At 37.9% G+C, this 21,388-nt stretch overlaps 2 protein-coding genes across 5 annotated transcripts in view; one reads left to right on the top strand and one right to left on the bottom strand.

The window, feature by feature from the left end:
* Positions 1 to 15,527, top strand: part of UGCG (UDP-glucose ceramide glucosyltransferase) — a 37,622-nt gene extending 22,095 nt beyond the window's left edge. The window contains exons 3-9 of the mRNA XM_042913645.1: positions 5,297 to 5,399; positions 6,132 to 6,233; positions 7,717 to 7,829; positions 11,266 to 11,444; positions 12,687 to 12,773; positions 13,263 to 13,452; positions 13,814 to 15,527. Coding sequence (XP_042769579.1) covers positions 5,297 to 5,399; positions 6,132 to 6,233; positions 7,717 to 7,829; positions 11,266 to 11,444; positions 12,687 to 12,773; positions 13,263 to 13,452; positions 13,814 to 13,984 — 945 coding nt within the window. The 3' untranslated portion in view covers positions 13,985 to 15,527. The remainder of the gene's footprint in view (positions 1 to 5,296; positions 5,400 to 6,131; positions 6,234 to 7,716; positions 7,830 to 11,265; positions 11,445 to 12,686; positions 12,774 to 13,262; positions 13,453 to 13,813) is intronic.
* SUSD1 (sushi domain containing 1) overlaps positions 1 to 21,388 on the bottom strand; it is a 284,906-nt gene that overhangs the window by 19,184 nt on the left and 244,334 nt on the right. The window contains exons 16-17 of one of the 4 annotated variants that reach the window (XR_006196008.1): positions 1,442 to 1,594; positions 771 to 1,073 (exon numbers count right to left, since the gene is read on the bottom strand). The exons of 1 other annotated variant lie outside the window; for it this stretch is intronic. Coding sequence is in view for 2 of the 3 variants with exons in the window: in XM_042913633.1 (XP_042769567.1) it covers positions 1,503 to 1,594 (92 nt within the window). In the remaining variant the exon portion in view is untranslated. Of the gene's footprint in view, positions 1 to 765; positions 1,595 to 12,722; positions 12,794 to 21,388 lie in introns of those variants that run through there. 2 more of the 4 variants (XM_042913633.1, XM_042913635.1) reach the window with 2 other exon arrangements.

The raw sequence follows: 21,388 nt of genomic DNA on the forward strand, positions 1-21,388 counted from the left end.
TCTCAGAACAGCTTAGAATCATACATTTATCCTTGTGAAACTTAATGTCACATTTCAATTTTTTAATCCTCATCCTACCCTTTCCCCATTCAACCACTCTCAACTAAGTTATGGAACTTCTGTGTGGCAGCCCTCGTGAGATGATAGTCACAGAATTTAATTGGTTGAGAAAGTTAGTGTGGGCTTTAGTTGTAGAAAGAGTTTCTAAAAATAATCCAGGAACATATGTATCCATTAATTCTGAACATTTGGGGTAAGTCGATAACTGATTTCTTCTTCTGAATGATTTTTCTTTTATTACAATGTGGGATTATCTCAAGAGCTCTTGTTTTTGCTTTTTTCACAAATTATGCCTTTGAGGTATTTAAATTCGTCAAGGAGAAAACTATTTTGATTCTTACTATAAAATGAGGAACTCCAAATGTAAGAGATTGTTTTTATTACTTTTTCAAAATTTTACTTACTAATTATAAAAGTACTGTTAGCTGTGTAAATCGAAAGTTTGTAAAGTGGAGGAAAAGTGTTAAGCACCTGCAGTCTAAAGGAAAATTTGGATCTCACGGCATTTCATTTGCTTTTTATTTTTTAAATTTTTAAATATTTATTTATTTTTGAGAGACAGAGTGTGAGTGGGGGAGGGGCAGAGAACGAGGGAGACCCAGAACTCCGAGCAGATTCCAGGCTCCGAGTTGTCAGCACAGAGCCCAATGCGGGGCTCAAGCCCACAGACCATGAGATCATGACCTAAGCTGAAGTCGGATGCTTAACTGACTGAGCCACCAGGCGCCCCAATTTCGTTTGATTTTTAAAAGACCAAGAGCAATGGCCCATGTTCCACAAGAAACTGAAGTGAAACCACTGACCTCCCATCAATCTGAGTGTGAACAGACAAGTCGCTTGTGTGCCCAAGGAGGCCTGTAGTCCTGAAACGAACATTTGTGTGACTGCCAGGCCCAGCAAACTTTACTATTTGCTTTTTGTCGAGTGTGAACACTGTTTTAGAGAAGTATGTCTGGTTTCATCCTGGACCTAAATTTTTCCTCCTGATTTGATTTGGAACATTATAGGTGATTCTAGAAAAAAAAAAAAGAACATGGTCAGAAATTTAATTTTAGACACGTGCAAGAAAATTTCTTGTTCTGGTACTTGTTCTAAATTTCTAGGTTTAAATTTTGGTGAGACTGTTACTATGCTAATTGTCCTGAAAGATTTCTGTGCTTTACGTGTCTTATCAATTCACTTATTTTGATATTTATTCTTTGGGGGGGGGGGGGATGAAAAAGCCATGTAATTCATTTTCCGCAAATTGAGCACTCTGTGGCAGCAAAGAAGGCATTTAGGGAGAGATTTAGCTGTAGCAGGAAGATTCAGCAAAATAGCTTTACTTTAGTAAATCCTTGCCATATGAAGAGCTTTTTAGTTAAATGATCAGAATTCTTACCAGAGTGAGGCTGAGGTCATTGTGGTGGGTTTTTTGCTTCTTTTGCAAATACACAATTGGCTTAAAATGTTACAAGTCCAGTGCCATGTTTAGACTTTCTTACCAGTGGTGTAGCTCTCCTTAAGAAGAATTGTTTTCTAACTGGATAGTCTTCTAAACAAAGAATTAGAAGACAGAAAATCGAATCCGTTATCAAAAGACCAAGCACAACATATGTTAGTGAAACTTCCAAATCTGCAAGATTAGGAATTTACTAAGTAAATTTGGAAAACAGTATAAACAAACTATTTCTTGAAAATAGAGATGCATATAACTCAACTTGTCCAGTCTTTGAACTCAGAGCTGTGTTCTTACGAAACATTTCCTTCCTGGCATCTATCTTTTACTCAGAAGTTACCCTAAAGACAAATGCATTAACTTATAAGTGTATTATTAATCGTTCCATGCCAGAGACTGTTCTAGGCATTTGGGGTCTAAATCTCTTCTTGTCATAGAAAATTTATATTCTGTAATCCAAATACCCTCATAAAATTTTTCTTTAAAAATGATATGTAGTTATTTATAGACAATTCAAGATATTCCTACTTGATATGCAATGTAATTGATTAATATCATTAAAAAGTTTTCTATTTTAAGAAGATGTTTTGTCTTGTTTGCTATAGTTCAAAATTTATATTCCTAATGTCTACAGGGCTGAATCAGTGAGCCCTTTTTTCTCATGTCATTTATAGACCTAAATCTAATGCTATATATGCATCTGAACGTAGCATACGTGATTATTGCCACTTCAGACATTCACTTCTTGAATGTCAAAGGGCTGGATCCCAGGTTGTGGATTTCCTACACCTCTCTTGTTCTCAGCCTTTTAGTCATTGTACTGTTTGAAAAGGAAATTACTAAGGAGTTGTTGGAGACTAATCTTCTCATCTAAATTACTCTGGGTTTTAGGCGTGCCTGGTTGTTTCAACTGAGTGTCCGTCTCAGGTCATGATCCTAGGGTTGTGGGATCGAGCCCTGTGTTGGGCTTTGCGCTGAGTGTGGAACGTGCTTAGGATTCTCTATTTCTGTCTTTCTCTCTCTGCCCCTCTCCCCCGTTCGCACTCTCAATAAAATAAAATAAGATAAAATAAAGAGATATGAAAAGTTTATTAAAAATAAATAAATAAATTGCTCTGGTGTTTATTTCTAGATTCATACTGCCCATTTATACTGGAATTCACTGTATTGTATAGCTGTTTCAGATTTATAAAGTAAGCGTTTTCTTGAAATATTTTTAAAGTGTAATATTTTTAATAAATGTTATATTTTTGAACATATATACTTACATTTGATCCTTTAGATAGTGTAAAACTATACAAAAAAATTTTTTTGTTTATTTTTGAGAGAGAGAAAGAGAGCACGAACGGGGAAGGGGCAGAGAGAGAGAGGGAGACACAGGATCCGAAGCAGGCTCCAGGCTCCGAGCTGTCAGCATAGGGCCCGACATGGGATTCAGATCCCCCAAACCGTGAGATCATGACCTGAGCCAAAGTTAGATGCTTAACCTGCCGAGCCATCCAGGCACCCCTAAAAAAATTTTTTTTTGTATTAGCTAAGAAAGCTTTCAACCAACTTAATATGCTGTGTTTTGCCAGTTACAGTGTAGTTGGAGTGATTTAATTATTCCAATACAGAGATTCCTAGCAAATAAAATGTTTGATCAAACTGAAGACACAGAGGTGGTTATCAGAGCTGAAAAATCAAGATTCCTGGTTAACATTTAATACCTTAGAACATACTTGGAATGCTACCTCCTATTTGGTATAATTTTCAATATCAGAAACAAGCGAAAGCATAAGTCGTGTGTTTAAATAAAAGTCTGAACGTTTTTTAGATAATGTGAATTGAGTTTTGTTTGCACTCTGGCTGATCAGGAGGTGTTTGGTTTTCATTTGAAATTAAAAGGCATAATCAATAAAAATGGAAACTTTAAATCTTACATTTGAATAAAGGTAAACTCTGTCTCCTTTGAATACTTTTCTAGAGCTGTATTTTGCAAAGTTTTCTCTTGCTAAGGAAGAAAGCAAAGACTAACTTTTTTATTATATTTTATGGAATTGTATCATTTACGAACATTTCCTTTCACTTGTATTTGCTCATACCTGCAAAACAGCATAAATTATAAAAGCATTAAAGAAACTGAGGTGTTGGGAAAAACTAGGCATTCTTACAGCAAGGCTGGCTGAGCAGCTCACTCTAGGAGGGAAGCTAATTGTAACTTTTACCCTTTGGAAAGTCACTTAATCTTTCTGATCTTCATTGTTAAGGTCGATGCCTTTTGGCTAGTTCAGTGGAACATTGTTTTGAGAGTCAGGTTGGGAAGAGGACTGATGCTTTACAGGATTTAGGAGTCAACCCTTTGGAAAATTGAAGGGCGTGGGCAGGAGTGGTGTCCTTCCCATTCTCAGATTTTTATCTCGTCCCTGAAGACTAGGTAGCTATAAAGTTGGTTTCAATACCTCCTGAGTTGCAATTTTGGTCAGTCATCATTAAAGGTAGCTAGTTGATAGAATGTATAATAATAGTAGGTAGAAAGTATGAGAAAAGTATACATTGTTTTCCCAGAGTCTACTTAACTATTGAGAAAACTTTTTTTTTTCCACTTGAAAAAAAAAAATCTTATTACCTTCTTCATTGACCTTAGTTAGTCCTGGCCCTTCTCATACTCAGCCCCTAATTTCCATATTGCCAGTTTTTGCTGAGTTTCCCTTTACCTGAGCTGGTTCCTGTATGTTAGATACTTAGAAAGCTATGTCCTTAGCTCTTTGTATTTTTTTTTTTTTAAACACATAGCTTTGTTTTTTCGGGGACACAACTAACCTCCCTCCTTTGCTTAAAAATGTCCATCCCATTTTAGAAAGAGAATTGGCAGGGTATTTGTCACTGACTGAGTCAGCATGAATTTAGCAGCACCTAAAAAAAAAGTTACTACTAAGAATACTTATCCCACAAAATAATAAAGTAGTATCTTTGTATGTGAAAGCAAACACTTTTTTAAAAAAAAATGTAGTAGTTTATTAAATGGTAATTTAAAGGTTCAGCTCCAGATTTTTTAAACCTAGTTACATGTCCGAACTGCCCCCAGAGATTCTAATTCAAAAGTAAGAGTGGGGCCCAGTATTCTCTAAATAAATGTCCCAGGGTAACCGACACAGCCAGTCAAATGTGAAGAAATGACTTCCCTAATGTCCTATCAAAGAGTAAACATCCTATCAAAGAGTAAACGTAGCACTGAGCAAAATAAAACCCTGGGTATTTTCATTGTTAGAGGGCTAATCATGCTTCTCAGGATGATAGACTTTCAACCAAATTCTATTTTATTTCAAAAAATTATTATACAGCAAAAATCTAATAGCACTTTGTCCTTTTCATGGGAAGAGTTTGGAAAAACTCTTTACGTTGATCATTCTGGGATTTGATACATACTTTATGGCACCTTCATGAAATAGTAAGTTCAGAGAGCTTCTAGAGAACAGGGAGATGTTTCATGATGAAGGCCACAGAGAAGCTTGAGATCCAGTTTAATTCAGGCCATGCCTGTCTGGGAATGGCAAGACTTCCAACTGTGGGGGTTGCCAGTCTCTTCATTATCTCTGCTGCTTGCAAATCAGCCCCTGTTCTGGAGAAGCTGCTCTCAATTAAAGCAACACTTGATGTCATAAGTATTTGCATCGTTATGAGTACTCTCTTAACTTTTAAATGCTGTGTGTACAACGGCTTCTTTTTCCTAATGCTTTTTATCAATCAGTAAATACCGATAATGTGCTTATTTTTGTAAAAGAGGTTTAATCTCCGTAAAATGTGTTCTTTGACTAGTATGAAGTACTCCTTTGTGTACAAGATCACGATGATCCAGCCATTGATGTATGTAAGAAGCTTCTTGGAAAATACCCCAATGTTGATGCTAGATTGTTTATTGGTAGGTAACAAATAAATTCTACCATAACCCTTTTGCTTTAATAGTATTAAGTATCAGTAATCCTTGCATTAAACTATAGATTAAGCTGTTAGCCACCCACTGACGTTATTGGGATGTTTGCTTTCTGCGTGTTTGTTAGAGTAGGGAAAGGTGTTTCTAGCCTTTCGAGAGAACTTAAGTTATAAAAACACAGGGTGGTGGTGGTGGTTGTCGTTGTTTTTCCATATCTGGGATTAACAAAATAACCAAAAAAAAAAAAAAAAACACCCCAAGTTATGTTTTTCTCAGACACGAGAATCTGTTATTTTTGTTTCTTTACTATTTTCAACCCGTGGGCCTTCTTATATTTCATTCACTGTAGTTGGGAGTGAGCAATAGAATTTACTTTTATTATATTGCAAAAAGAATATTTTTCAAAAGCCTGCAGGCTTATTCTAAAGACTTGTAGAGAGATATTTGCCATTAAACATTGATTCATACTTAACTATTGATGCAGTAATTTAAGAATCAAACTGAAACTAATATATTTTCAAAGACAAATTAATTCTCTTTTTGAGAACGAACAATTTTTTCTAAATATGAATAATAAGGAATGCAAAACACATTAAAGTATGTTTGTTTCTGTTATTACGTATGAAGGTACTTTTCACTTCTCCCTACCATGTATCTGTATAATAGAATATATTTTCAATGTTGGATGAATCTTTCATAGTTGTATCTTTAAATTTTTAGGTGGCAAAAAGGTTGGCATTAACCCTAAAATTAATAATTTAATGCCAGGATATGAAGTTGCAAAGTATGATCTGATATGGATCTGTGATAGTGGAATAAGAGGTGAGCTGCTTTTTATTTGTTTTACAGAACTATTCATTTGATGATAAAATGCCAAAAGCATTCTAAAAATACATGCGTCAATCCTTTTTGTTTGCCTAATAAAGTAATTCATTTCATCATTATTTCATGGTAAAATGTCAAGTTATACTTATTTGGAATTTTTTTGAATGCTACTCTAGAATGTTACATCTGTAGAATTGTTTTTGTTTTGAAGAGAAAATTCCAACTATTAAAAAAAGAATAGTCACGGGCTACCATACAATCCTTTACACGAGATTTTTCATAGTTGTAAATTTTCCCGAGTTCACGTAATAACTTGTCTTTTACTTTAATCTGTTTGTGGCACCAATACTGTCTCACACAAGGGGACAGAAATTAATAAGTGAATATTTTACCGAAATACAAACATGGCTTTTAATTGGTTTTAGGAGGAAAATATACTGAAATCATAATTTGCGTGTTTGCATTTTTAAACATTTATATTCTAATTACCGTAAGTTTCTCAAGCTCAGTATTTGCGGTTGGGTGATTGTTGTTGAGGCTGCCCTATGGGATGGTTAGCAAGCATCCCTGGCCTCTCCACACTAGATGCCAGTAGCACCTCTTTCTCAGTAGTGACAACCAAAAATGTCCCTAGACATTGCTAAGTGTCCCCTGCGGGGCAGCAGTTGGGAACCACTGTTGTAGAATATGTGTATTTAAGGCCCAAATACACTTTTATACAATAGGTTTGTTCATAGCTTTTGTATTTTTGAAGGAAATAAAAATACAAAGTCATGTAAAAAGGTAGGAGGTGTTTGCTATTTGAAGAGGGGACAGTGATTTAATTTTTTTTTATTAGCTTGAAACACAGATGTGAAAATTAATAGAAGTGTGACATGCCTAATTAATCAGGCTCATTATGAGTCTTGTCAATTCATGGACAGAGAGACTACGTTCATTCTTCGTGTTTGCTACCTTAAATTATTTTCTATCATACGTTTGTTTTGTTTTCATAATATATGTTCATCTCTCGGTCAAGTATAATCTCATTCAATTCCCATTAGCAGTTTTATGACATAGGATATCTCGTATCCTCCAAGAAAGTGGAGGCTCATCTCCTGTAGTTAGAGAGTGCAGGAAACCAGCGTAACAACTGAGGTCCTTTCAGCTCTGCTCCTGTAACTTTTCCATTAGGAACACATTGTCCACATTCTAGTTTGGAGGTTCTGAAATAGGGGGAGTACCATTTTCAAGGTATATCCTGGCTCTGGCACATAGTAGCCTGAAAGTGTGTAGAGTAAATTAGCTTATCATAAAGTATGCCTTTTTGAAATTTTGTATTCTACTTAGAAAAGTGATTGAGAATGATTTTATTAGATCCAGATGTAAAAAAGAACTTTATAACAGCTCACAAAATACATTTCACATTGGTGGGCATTTTACTAAAAAGGATTGTTTTTTTCTCTTTCCCTCACCACCTGTTTGTCTTTTTTTATTGTAGTAATTCCAGACACGCTTACTGACATGGTTAACCAAATGACAGAGAAAGTGGGCCTGGTTCATGGGCTGCCCTATGTAGCAGACAGACAGGGCTTTGCTGCTACATTAGAACAGGTAAGTATGGTTGTCGTAGGTAATATTGTCGCATCCCTGATCTTCCAGAAACTTGAGATTATTCTGAGAGTTGGGATGGACTAAGTGAAGTTAACTGTAATTAAGTCTGTTTTAACCTGCTAAGTACTGGCATCCTCAAGATGAGAGTAGCTGTTTTAGTAGTGAAGAAATTCTTGGGCCCCTGGAATCACTCACAGCCGCAATCTGGCAGTGAATGGATGTGCACAGGAAATACCTTGTGGTCTCATTACCAGCTGAACACAGTATATTGTTTCCTTCTGGTCCTTGCTTTCAGTTCTAGAGTTTGGTTCTAGGCTTACATAAAAGCACATGACATATAGTTCTTTCAGAAATCTAATCTGAAAATAATTTTTTTTTTAAGATTTTAAGTATTAATCTCTACACCCAAAGTGGGGCTCAGACTCACAACCCTGAGATCAAGAGTCACATGCTTTTCCAACTGAGCCAGCTGGGCACCCCAAGAATCTTTTTTAAATATCAGAGTATTTCAAATACACACAACAAAGGAAAATTGTTGTTATAAAATTATAAGTTATTACAATTATAAGTTGTTATAAAATCCATTTGATTTCCTTTTAAAATGGATTTCTAAAAATTACTGGAGAGGGGTGCCTGGGTGGTTCAGTTGGTTAAGCGTCCGACTTTGGCTCAGGTCATGATCTTGCAGTTTGTGGGTTCGAGCCCTGCGTCAGGCTCTGGGCTGACAGCTCATAGCCTGGAGCCTGCTTTGGATTCTGTGTCTCCCTCTCTCTCTGTCCCTTCCCTACTCACACTCTGTCTCTCTCTGTCTCAAAAATAAATAAACATTGAAAAAAAATTTTTTTTAATTACTGGACAAACTTATTTTGTGGTTTCCATTTTTTTCTCTTCACCCTATAATAGAATTACATAAACTATAAATTGTGGGAAAATGTAAGAAGCAAAAAAACAAGCCATAACCCTACCAACTAGAGGAAGTTTCTATTTTTTTTCCTATGTTGAGGTGGTACTCTAAAAACAATTCATATATGATTTTTGTCACTTCATCAGCTTTTCTCCCTATCCTTAATAATTTTTAACATTTAATTAAAAAAAATTTTTTTTTTAACATTTATTTATTTTTGAGACAGAGAGAGACAGCATGAACGGGGGAGGGGCAGAGAGAGAGGGAGACACAGAATCGGAAACAGGCTTCAGGCTCTGAGCCGTCAGCATAGAGCCCGACGTGGGGCTCGAACTCACAAACTGCGAGATCATGACCTGAGCCGCTTAACCGACGGAGCCACCCAGGTGCCGCAACATTTAATTTTTTTAAGTTTATTTATTTTGAGAGAGACAGAGACAGCACATGAGCAGGGAAGAGTCAGAGAGGGAGAGAGAGAGAGCTCATCCCAAGCAGGCTCCATGCTGTCAGTGCAGAGCCCAACGCAGGGCTTGAACCTACAAACCATGAGATCATGACCTGATGAAACCAAGAGTCAGACACTTAACTGACTGAGCCATCTAGGCGCCTCATGAGTAATTTTTTATAAAAGTGATTTTTGTTGACTGTATCATAGTCTATCATCCTATCCTAGACCTGACTTAACCATTCCTGTGCCGTTAAACATTTAGGAAGAATGTTTTCACGTCATAAGGGAAGGACATATGGTTGCAATCTTTTAAACATGTCAACTTGCTTTTAAGTGTATCTGCACTTGTATGATTTTGAATTGCAGTCTTGTGATTACTACAGATCTTAGGGGGTAAAGGTACATTGTGTGTGGAATTTAACCTTTGGCACTTTGAGCCATGATCTCTTAATACTGCCCATGAATAGATTTGTCCTATTGCAAGTCTTTAAATATCAGAGTTTTTGTTTAGTAAGAGAAACTCTGAGTAGTTACTTTAAAATAAAATACTTAAAAATTTTTTTTTAGTATTTATTTTTGAGAGAGAGTGTGAGAGAGCGTGCGAGTGGAGGAGGAGCAGAGAGAGAGGGACAGAGGATCCAAAGTAGGCTCTGTACTGCTAGCAGAGAGCCCGATGCCAGGGCCCGAACTCAGGAACCGTGAGACCGTGACCTGATCGGAAGTTGGACACTTAACCGACTAAGCCACCCAAGCACCTCAAAAATAAAATACTTTTTATTCTTATGTGCCACATCATACTTTTGTTTTACAAATATCCAAGTTGATTTATAATGGCAGTGGTAAGCATCTCCCAGATCACACAAATCAGTGACTTAGGTTAAATGTAATCCTTAAAGGCCCCCTTGCCATACTTAGAGTGAATGGAAATAGAGGGATTGTTCCAGTCTGTAAAGAAGTCCTGGGAGCCTTTGATGGAGTCCCTATTTCCACCTCATTCCTAAAGCCTCACTTAATAACTGCTTAAGAAATTAAGATGTGCGCTTCTGGTCTTCAGTGTTTGGTTCAGTTCAGCCCCATAAACCACAACGTCACTACAGTCTGGATGTCGAGCAGGCAGCAAGAATCCTATTATTTGTCACCACCCCTGCTAGTTCTCTTGTTCCATGCTGTGTGTATGTCACTGCTGCCATTGGGAAAAATCACCGTTCTCTATTTCAAGCTAGTTAGGAAAGGCAGCATATCTAAGATGTAAACAAAAGGGTTTTATGTCTAATAATTAGGATGATGACCATTTTATTCCACCCGTAATTTAGCAACTTGCATAGCTCATGACTTCAAAGCATATCTAGGGAAAGGGGGAGTAAAATGGAAGACAATTTCACTATCTTCCCTGTTTGTGAAAGATACATTGAAAGATAACATTGGGCAAATCAGGAAGAAGCTCAGTGACTCGGGGGCAGGAAACAGACAGCTATGCGAAAAAGGGTGCAAAAAAGGAATTTAGAAACATGATTGTCCTGTAGGTTGATATACCTACAGGTGAGTATTTGAGTATTTGTGTGTATGTATGCATGTGTGAGTACACACATAAACACATGTGCATACGCATACACATATATGCATATACATATACCTTTATGTGTAGGGGTGTGTGTGTGCAGTTACACATATTTAAAGTACAATATATATTATATATTATAAAATATATAATATTAATGAATATTTTATATGCGTTTGAGTCCTATTTTTACCTGACTTATATCCAAATTAGGTTTTATTTGGATGAATCTTTAGGGAAGACAGTATTTATTTGGGAATACGATATATACTTTTCCCTCCTAGAAGTATATTTTTCTTTGTAATGGTAATAACAAGAATAGTCAACCAAACAAGAAATTACTGATTGCCTGCTACATGAAAACACTGTTTTATAATAATTTTTATTCAGGTAGTTTATGTAAGAATAATAAGATACTCAGTCATACCTAAAGGATATTCTTTCGGAAAAAAAAAAGTTTATACATACCATACTTTTAACATAACATCCTAATTACACACATATGTTTTTGCTTTTGTTTCGGCAGGTATATTTTGGAACTTCTCATCCAAGGTCCTATATCTCTGCCAACGTAACTGGCTTCAAATGTGTGACAGGAATGTCTTGTTTAATGAGAAAGGATGTGTTAGATCAAGCAGGAGGGCTTATAGCTTTTGCTCAATACATTGCTGAGGATTACTTTATGGCCAAAGCCATAGCTGACCGGTAAGCAAACTAAATCACATTAGGCTGTAGTATTTTTAGTACCTGACTTCTGTTGGTTTATTGTATTTGTTAAAGTCGTGGCTTAAGGGGCTATTTTATTTTAGTTTTTGCTAGTGAGTACAGAATAGGTCAATATTTTTTAAGAAAGTAATTCCTACTCATAGATATTGTTACGAAAGAAATATGTGAATAAATGATTGTTCTACATTCTTTAAATTAATGTGATTTGACATAATGAAAAGGAAGCTTCTCTGTGATTATAAATTTTCATTATTATGGATGTAAATTTCTATGTGTTTTAGAAGAATTAAAAATGTTAGTGCAGTCATAAGCTAGCAGGTGATTTAAATTTAAAGATTTACAAAGTTTAAAGAATATGATTCCACATTTTGGAATTTCTCAGTAGATTATTTGATGCTCTGCTAAAAAGCCACTTAACGATTCATATGAATGGCTTAACATTTTCTCTATCACAAAATTGTTTGCTTTTAAAGGGGTTCATTGCCTCGTGTGATAATTGACTAAAGATAGGATTTTAAAAATTGGTATGTTTTAAAAATTCATGATGCTATTCATGTGGCTCATAGTTGTGTGTTGAATATCCACACACACATCACACATATTCCCCATCTCACCCCACCCCACTCCACCCCCTACTGCCCGCCATTTGATTTGGTGGGTTTTTTTGGTTTTGGTTTTGGTTAGTAGTGATCAGAGACTAAACTATTAATTTTTTTTAACGTTTATTTATTTTTGAGACAGAGACAGAGCATGAACAGGGGAGGGTCAGAGAGAGAGGGAGACACAATCTGAAACAGGCTCCAGGCTCTGAGCTGTCAGCACAGAGCCCGACGCGGGGCTCTGACTCACGGACCGCGGGATCATGACCTGAGCCAGACGCTTAACCGACTGAGCCACCTAGGTGACGCGAGACTAAACTATTAAATACGAACCCACTCCACTTGGTACTTTGAGAACATCTGTATTTTAAGTTTTTTAAACTGTAAACTGAGAGGTTGTAGCTCCTCCCAGTTCTAGATGGTACTGTCCTAGTCCTGTGTATTTGCTAAAACATCCAGGAGTACGATATACCCTAAGTAGGGTGCTGATCCTGAGAACTAGGCTCACCCTGAACACCAACAGTTCTTAACTCCTTATAGTGATGAGTAAGTAAATGCATAACCAGTCATGCCTGCAGGTGTCCATCATCACAGTTCACTTTATAATTGTCTTAATTTTCAGAGGTTGGAGGTTTGCGATGTCCACTCAGGTTGCAATGCAAAACTCTGGCTCTTATTCAATTTCCCAATTTCAATCCAGAATGATCAGGTAAATCAGTTGGCTTTCTTCTTTTTATACATGGTTAAAAGAAAAAGGGGGGAGAGAGTAATTTTTACATGGTCTAACTTGATATTTAAAATATCTAAAAGTCAAATTTTTGTTTAGTTCCAGAAAGGTTGGTTAGCATTTTGTTAAAATAAATTTAATGTCTAAATATATTTTCTTGCTGTGTAATCCTGAATGCATTCAGTAAAGAGATGTTGAGACTTTGCTGTCTTTAATGTGCTGTTCTCTATTTTCTTTCTACACTTTGAATTTTAGAATCTTTACTCATTAGAGTGTAGGCCATACAAATGAATTTATAGATTTTTTTCTTTAATGTACTAAATAAAAATAATAAAGTCATTCTTAAATACTCTTTAAAGAGACAAGGGCTTTTATGTAACAGGCTAAAGAGCTGATCAGGGCAGGGAATTGATTAGTCTTGTAACCAGGCTGTTCTAAAGAAAAGGTTTTGTTTTTGTTTTTTTTTTTTAGGTGGACCAAATTGCGAATTAACATGCTTCCCGCTACAATAATTTGTGAGCCAATTTCAGAGTGCTTTGTTGCCAGTTTAATTATTGGATGGGCAGCCCACCATGTATTCAGATGGGATATTATGGTATTTTTCATGTGTCATTGCCTGGCATGGTTTATATTTGACTACATTCAACTCAGGGGTGTCCAGGTATGTGGATAGGCATGAAAAGGTTGGCAGTCATTTGGTGGAACTAAAACTGGTTTAATTTAGAAAAGCTTGAAATTTATCCAACCCATTCTTCAGCTTCCCATTGAAGGTTAACATCGGGTTTAAACATTACCTTCTTTAGTGGAATGTGGACACAAAACTTAACTTGATTTTCAACTTTCAGGTGATAGTTATACTATCGCTTTTATTAAGCCTCCAAAAAAAATGATGTTAAGCAGTTCAGTTATCTAAAGAAGCAGGCTTGATTTCATACAGTATATTTTAAAAGAGTGAAATTGAAGAATTCCATTTTTTAACTGTGTATAGTTCGACAGTAAATTTTTGTTTTTTTAATTCCTAGGGTGGCACACTGTGTTTTTCAAAACTTGATTATGCAGTAGCCTGGTTCATCCGTGAATCCATGACAATATACATTTTTTTGTCGGCATTATGGGACCCTACTATAAGCTGGAGAACTGGTCGCTACAGATTGCGCTGTGGGGGCACAGCGGAGGAAATTCTAGATGTATAGCTACAGCTTTGTGACTGTACATAAAGGAAAAAAGAGAAGTATTATAAATTATGTTTATATAAATGCTTTTAAAGATCTACCTTCAGTAGTTTTATCACATGTATGTTTGATATCTGTTCTTTAATTTATTTTGCATGGCACTTGCATCTGTGGAAAAAAAAAAAAAAACCCACATCTGTAGTCTTGGCCAAATGGTACCCTTTGTTTTGTGGAAGTAGAGAATCAAGAGAATTGGTTCTAGGAACCTGGCTTTGGTTTTTGTTGTTGTTTGTTTATTTTTTAAAATAAATAAATATATATATATATATATAAAATATATGAATGCTCTGCAGCAAACACTATGACAGTATCCTTCAGTAGAGAAAGTTTCTTATTTGTGAGTACACTCTTTTAGAACATTTATGGGATGGCAGCAGCTTTGTTTTGGGGTTTAGAAAAGACTAGAAAGTAATCACTTTACGGATCTAAAGTGAATGGTGTCACGTGGTGAACAGTCCACGGTGAGGTACTAACTAAGAAACTTTTTCATGCTCTATGCCTACCTCTTGTAGTTGTTGCAGAGCAAATATAAATTGTAATAAGGTAGCTAGGCCTTGCAAAAACAAATGGAAAAACTTTAAAAATAATAATAATAAAAGAGCTGGAGTCTAGTATTTATATGAATCTGTGAGAGAGATTTTTTTTTTTTTTGGTCTCACTGCAATGAACCAAAAGTGGTTGAGTTTGGTTTTTAATTGTAGCCATGTATTGAAGGCATCCTTTTGACCAACTCTTGTTGGTTCTGTCTTGAACCATTGTTAATCACTGTGCTGGTAGACCTTTCCTTCCCTGCTCCTCACCTGCCCAAGTCCCTTCTTTCCTTAACTTTTTTTTTCGGGGGGGGGGGGGGGGTTGTTTTAGTGTGAGTGGATGTTTTGATAGTTGTGAGGAAAAATGCATTTCAGACACATTTCACACATGAGCTATTTTCTTACACAGTATGTCTTGTTAAAAAGAATGTAATTTCATGATACAGGTATTTAATATCTTTTTTAAGTAAATATTCTAGCCATCAAATAAATTGCAGTAGAGTATTAAGTGGGGACAGGATGAGTTTTACTCTTAAAATTAATCAGTATCAAACTAAGTCTACTGTGTGTGTGTGTTTTTTTTTTTTTTTTTTACTCTTACAGTTAGTCTAGTCTTATTTAAATTGGATTTTTGTATTCCAGTTTGTATGACAGAATAGATCAGTGCTAGTTGTAAATGCATGCTGTATGTCACTCTTCTCTCCCCATCATGCCGCTGAACTTGCTTGTCAGGTTGTGCTTAACTTGTGGTGAACTGGACTTGTTTTTGTTTAAAAAAAAAATAGGCAAAAATGTAAGGGATAGTGCATAAGCCTTTTTTTTTTTTTTTTTAACCTTTGGTAGTGGAATTTTTGCTTTTTCTTCGGGATTAGATGGCATGTTGTCCATATGAACGCCTGCTGCAGGGCTGATGCTGGCAATATGGCTGCTTTAAATTCTGTTACTACAGTTTCCATGTCAAAGCATAGTGTGTAGCATATCAGCAATAATTACGTAAAGAAAATGAACACGTTTTCACCTCACTGAGCCAACTCATTTAATTGTCTAATGACTAATATACATGGTTTAAATTGTAATATATCAATGTGTATACACTATGTATATACATTATGTATAAGCTTTTCTCTGGGCCAAACTGCTTCATTTAAAAAAAAAAATTTTTTTTTTTTTTTTTGGCGCCTTATGACGAATTTGTTTGAAGGGCATTTTCTTCATGAACAAAGGCTTTGATGCATATTCCTTTCTATGTGAAATGGGTAGTAGTGTTCCCTGAGGAAAGTTGCACAGTGAAAACCAGTCTAGTTGTGACCCACTCTGTGTTGTTTTTTTTTTTTAATCTCTATTACACAAGTTGAATTTTGCTGAATATGTTTGTAATTTGTCGGTTTGTTTAATGAAGTTTGGTTGATGCCATCCTTTGCACTGCTGAAGTGAAATCTTGCTTATTACTTGGCTTTTTGCTGATCTCAGTATGGGCAATGTAACAACACATCCAAATGGCTGGACAGACTTCTTGTGTTTTGTAAATAGAAACAATGACTGTTCTGTGTGTGTGTTTTATGTGGTCGTGGAGTATTTCCTTGAAGTGAAGCTTCACTTAAGCAGGACAGAGTGATTCTTTGTTTAGCAAGTTTAGGAGTGATGGTAAAATGGTAAGAAATAATATAAATGTTGAAGAAAGCACCACAACAGAACTGTAGGAGTCCAAATTTAATAAACTGTTAAAAAAAAATGTCTAGAATATACCACGTTTTATTTAAAATCATTGTATGAAGTTTTTTGTTTAAAATAAAAATTTGAATACAATCAAAACATTAACAATAACGTATTCTTGTTTGCTGTCTTATATTTTTATAAACAACATATTCCACCATTCATATCAGAATTACTAAAAGAATTCTGTCAAGTGTTAATTTGAAATCTTCCTTTTTACCTGGGCTACAAAGTCAGGCTTATGGCTTGACGTTTGGCTTCTCTGCATTGGTTGCGTTGGTTGCACGTTATAACCACCTGGAGAACTTAAAAAAAAAAAAAAAAAAACAGATGCCTGGGCCCTGCCCACAGAGATTCTGGTTTAATTAGTGTGGGGTGAGGGCTGAGCTCTGCTTGTTCTGTTTGTGCAGGCAGACCTGAGAAGCGCTGGCCCACAATCGCCTGTAGAAGAGACCCATTCGCCCCCGTGACCCACTCGCCTAGGCTCAGAGCCTGACTCAGCCTCTTAGATGGTACAACTCCAGTGGTGGGGAAAGGCGGAACCAAGGAAAGGAACCGGCTCTGCTGCTGGAGACCTACATGGGAGTTAGACTAGGGCGTCCCCCACGCTCTCCAGTGCCAGGCCCCTCCCGGCCTAGAGGCGTTTCTGGGCCCATTTCACCACCAGCCTGTGAGGGAAGAGTACTTTTAACTGAGGAGCACATCCCAGGAGAGGAAGAGTCCAAAAGGAATTTGAAGGGATGAGAATGTTTTGCCATTAAATAGTATTGATGGTTGCACAACCTTGTGACTATACCCAAAAAACCCACTGAATTGTCTGCTTTTAAAGGCAAATTTTATGGTCTGGTTAATTCTATTCCATTTTTTTTTTTTTTTAATAAATGAAGGAAAATTAAAACCACTGTAAATGTATTATTTCCTTCCAGTCTTCTGATACCGTTTGCTGAAATGGCTTCGACAGAGTGCGTAGGACTGCTCTTTATGTGGCATCCTTGCTCAGACTAAGAATTGCCATTTTCAAAATCTTTCTAAATTTGACAGATGAAAATATTGTACCTCGTTGTTTAAACATAGGGATTTTGTTTTTGAGAGAGAGAGAGTGGGTGCAAGTGAGAGAGGGGCAGAGAGAGAGAGGGAGAGGGAAGCAGGCTCCCCTGAAGCAGGGCTCGAGTTCACCCGACGTGGGACTCAAACTCACAAACCCTGAGATGACCTGAGCTGAAGTCAGATGCTTCATGACTGAGCCACCCAGGCGCCCTAAACATACGGAATTTTTTACGACTGGCAAGATTATCTCTGCACGTAAGATTTACAACCGCTGGAATGTCTTCCATTTCTTGGTCTTATTTAAATGAGGGTCTTAATGCTTTTTTATTGTGTATTCCACATCTCTTTTCTTTTTAACCATAAAAATAACAATTTACATTACCAGACAAAACACTGCTAAAATCTTTGCATTTAAGATCATGTTTTCCCAAGGCAAGATGGGGTAGGCATGGAAATAACTGATTAACATTTGTGTAACTAAATGGCCCACACAAGTGTCCCGATCAAAGATCAGTCTTCGCAAATGTGATTTCCCTGCCTTAGAACACACCATTTTCAGCTTTGAAGTAACAATATACTGACATAAAGCTTACGTGGCATGTGAGTACTATTTTTTTTCAATACATTTCTGAACTTCATTGGCTAGTATTTAGTGGAATGTTTCCTGGGCTTTAGAGTGAGGTTATGCTAAGAGTGCAGTCATTTGGGCTTTCCCTCCCCACCCCCACCCCCACCCCCATGCTTCAGAAATTATTTAGCCAGGAATTATCTGTTCCTTGAAAGTTCGAAAGAATTTATCCATAAGACTTTATGGGCCTAGCACTTCAAAAACCTTTTCAGTTTATTTCATTGGTAATAATCAGTTCACATTTCCAACCCCTATTCTAAAGTCACTTTTAGTCATTTACACCATAGAGATGCATGTGGCATTCTCATAATTTTCTTCCAACTCTCGCTAGCTACGTATGCTGCAGGGCAGGCGGTCTGCAGCCCCCGTGCGGGTTGAACTTGGACCTCTGATCTGAGAGTAGAGTTGGCTGGCAAGGCCATCCCTCCCGAGGCCACCAATATCCTCTTTCTACAAAGAAACCCTGACCCTGTGACTCCTTCTCTTGAAATGCTTTAATGGCTTGATGTTACCTTCAGGGTAAAGCCCAAGCTTTACTATGGCAGAAAGGCTGTTTTATGGGGTGCCTCGGTGGTTCAGTCGGTTAAGCGTCCTACCTTGGCTCAGGTCATGGTCTCACAGTTTGTGGGTTCAAGCCCTGCGTCGGGCTCCGTGCTGACAGCTCAGAGCCTGGAGCCTGCTTCCGATTCTGTGTCTCCCTCTCACTCTGCCCCTCCCCTGCTGGCGCTCTCTCTCTCTCTCAAAAATAAAAACATGAAAAAGTGCGCCATTTTAGGTTACATCCTCGCCAGCACCTCCAGATCCACTTGTTACCATTTTGCCAAACTCACTCACATAAACTCTCATTGTAAACTTCCTGCATTCCTTGACGTCTGCCCTTCCCTTGCTCTGGGCTTTGTGCCTGTTGCTTACTCAAACTCCAGTTCCTCTGACCTCTGCCCCGCTCTCGGGACTCTGCTCAGGGTGCCAACCCTTCCATGACTATCTTCTCTGGTGATATGCCCTGTGTCTGTGCCTCCCCAGCCTCACCCTGCACCTCTGTCCTAGCACTTAATACTCGTTCTTGTAATTGCTCCTGTAGTTGTTTGTGTTCATCATTAAATTCGAAATGTCAAGGGCAGGGAGGGTCAGTCTCTTACTTGACTTTGTGTTCCAAGCGCCTAGCTTAGGACCTGACACAAAGTCCGTTTTATTGAATGAATTAACGAACAAATAAAGATAAGCATGCCTGCAGCACTAATCTTATGCCTACAGCCAATCACGTCATAGGAGCGCAGACTGTGGAGCCAGACCGGTTGGGCCCACTTTCCAGCGTCACCATATGCTTCCTGTATACACTCTCTGCGCCTCAGTGGATTCCAATGTGATCTACTTCTCAGGGTCGATGTGAGAATTAAAGGAAATACCGCATATGAAAAGCCACATTCTTGGTAAAAGCTTGTGTTACAATAAGGATCTCCAGTCACTAAGTGAAAATGAAAGCTTAGTTGCACAGTCGGACAAAGTAGCTCTTCTTCCTCCAAGGCTTGAGGAAAAGAATCGTTCACAATCTGATGGAGAGAGTTGCTTGATCTTTTGTAGGGCAACTGACCTCTCCGCCCTTGGTGGTTCACAGTAAATATTCTATCTAGGGTTCAAGACAAAAAATCAATCTGATTTATTTAAACTATTATAAATAGTGCTATTGTAGCCCATATAATACTGGCCAGAATGTTAGCTGATGGCCTGAACTGCAAGGCCTGGCAGAAAATTGCAAGACCTCACTGCACAGGCCTGCATTCCCATAAGAATAGTCCACAAAATCTGAAGACTGAGCACGTGGTGTTCACAGCGAGCGTTGCAACACGCTATGTGCAATGAGGTGCACCCGTGACATGGGCAACATTCAAGGAATTTTACCTGACTGGAATGTTTCCTGCTATTATTCTTTAAAAGGACAACTGGTTCTGTGTACCTAAAAGACATTTCCTGGGTGTTCTCTGACCCTGAGCACTGAGAGCAGTGAGTGTGGAGGCTGAGGTCTCTAGACCTGGCCATCTGAAGGGGAATTTTCTTGCACATGGCTTTGCAGCTTCCATGGTTCCTAAGCTGTAGGATAAGAATTATTTTATTTTTAATTTTTTTAATGTTTTTTTTTTTTTTCTTTGAGAGAGAGCGAGCAAGGGCAAGCGGGGGAGGGGCAGAGAGCCAGGGAGATACAGAATCCTCAGCAGGCTCCAGACTCTGAGCTATCAGCACAGAGCCTGATGCAGGGCTTGAACTCATGAGCCCACTTAACCAACTGAGCCACCCAGGCGCCCCGGATAAGAATTATTTTACCTGCCAACTGTAGTGCCCCACTCCCCTATCATAAGGCCCCAAACTCTAAACCTTTAAAAGCTTTCCTGAAGACTATAGATGCTGGCGAGGATGTGGAAAAACGGGAACCCTCTTGCACTGTTGGTGGGAATGCAAATTGGTGCAGCCGCTCTGGAAAGCAGTGCAGAGGTTCCTCAGAAAATTAAAAATAGACCTACCCTATGACCCAGCAATAGCACTGTTAGGAATTTACCCAAGGGATACAAGAGTACTGATGCATAGGGGCACTTGTACCCCAATGTTTATAGCAGCACTCTCAACAACAGCCAAATTATGGAAAGAGCCTAAATGTCCATTAACTGATGAATGGATAAAGAAATTGTGGTTTATATACACAATGGAGTACTACACGGCGATGAGAAAGAACGAAATATGGCCCTTTGTAGCAACGTGGATGGAACTGGAGAGTGTGATGCTAAGTGACATAAGCCATACAGAGAAAGACAGATACCATATGGTTTCACTCTTATGTGGATCCTGAGAAACTTAACAGAAACCCATGGAGGAGGGGAAGGAAAAAAAAAAACAAAGAGGTTAGAGTGGGAGAGAGCCAAAGCATAAGAGACTGTTAAAAACTGAGAACAAACTGAGGGTTGATGGGGGGTGGGAGGGAGGGGGGGGGTGGGTAATGGGTATTGAGGAGGGCACCTTTTGGGATGAGCACTGGGTGTTGTATGGAAACCAATTTGACAATAAATTTCATATATTGAAAAAAAAATAAAATGTAAAAAAAAAAAAGCTTTCCTGAGATTCTGATGCAGGCACTTTCCAGGACACTGTGAGAAACATTTCAGTGGAGTTGTATCACCATGGGGATGCATTTTACTCAAGTTGACAGTGGAGTGAAGGTGGTGGCCTTGTGGGCAGGAGGGTTGAGGCTCAGCCCCTAGGATATAATTTGTTTGATCTCTAGGTGAAGTGGTTGCAATATTGTGATTTACAGTAAGATACGTGTGTGTGTGTGTGTGTGTGTGTGTGTGTGTGTGTGTGTTTGTGTGTGTGTGTGTGTGTTTTAATGTTTATTTATTTTGAGCGAGCACGAGCAGGGAAGGGGCAGAGAGAGTGAGAAATAGTCCCAAGCAGGCTCCC

The sequence above is a fragment of the Panthera leo genome, chromosome D4 (assembly GCF_018350215.1).
Source record: "Panthera leo isolate Ple1 chromosome D4, P.leo_Ple1_pat1.1, whole genome shotgun sequence".
Classification (NCBI taxonomy): Eukaryota; Metazoa; Chordata; class Mammalia; order Carnivora; family Felidae; genus Panthera; species Panthera leo.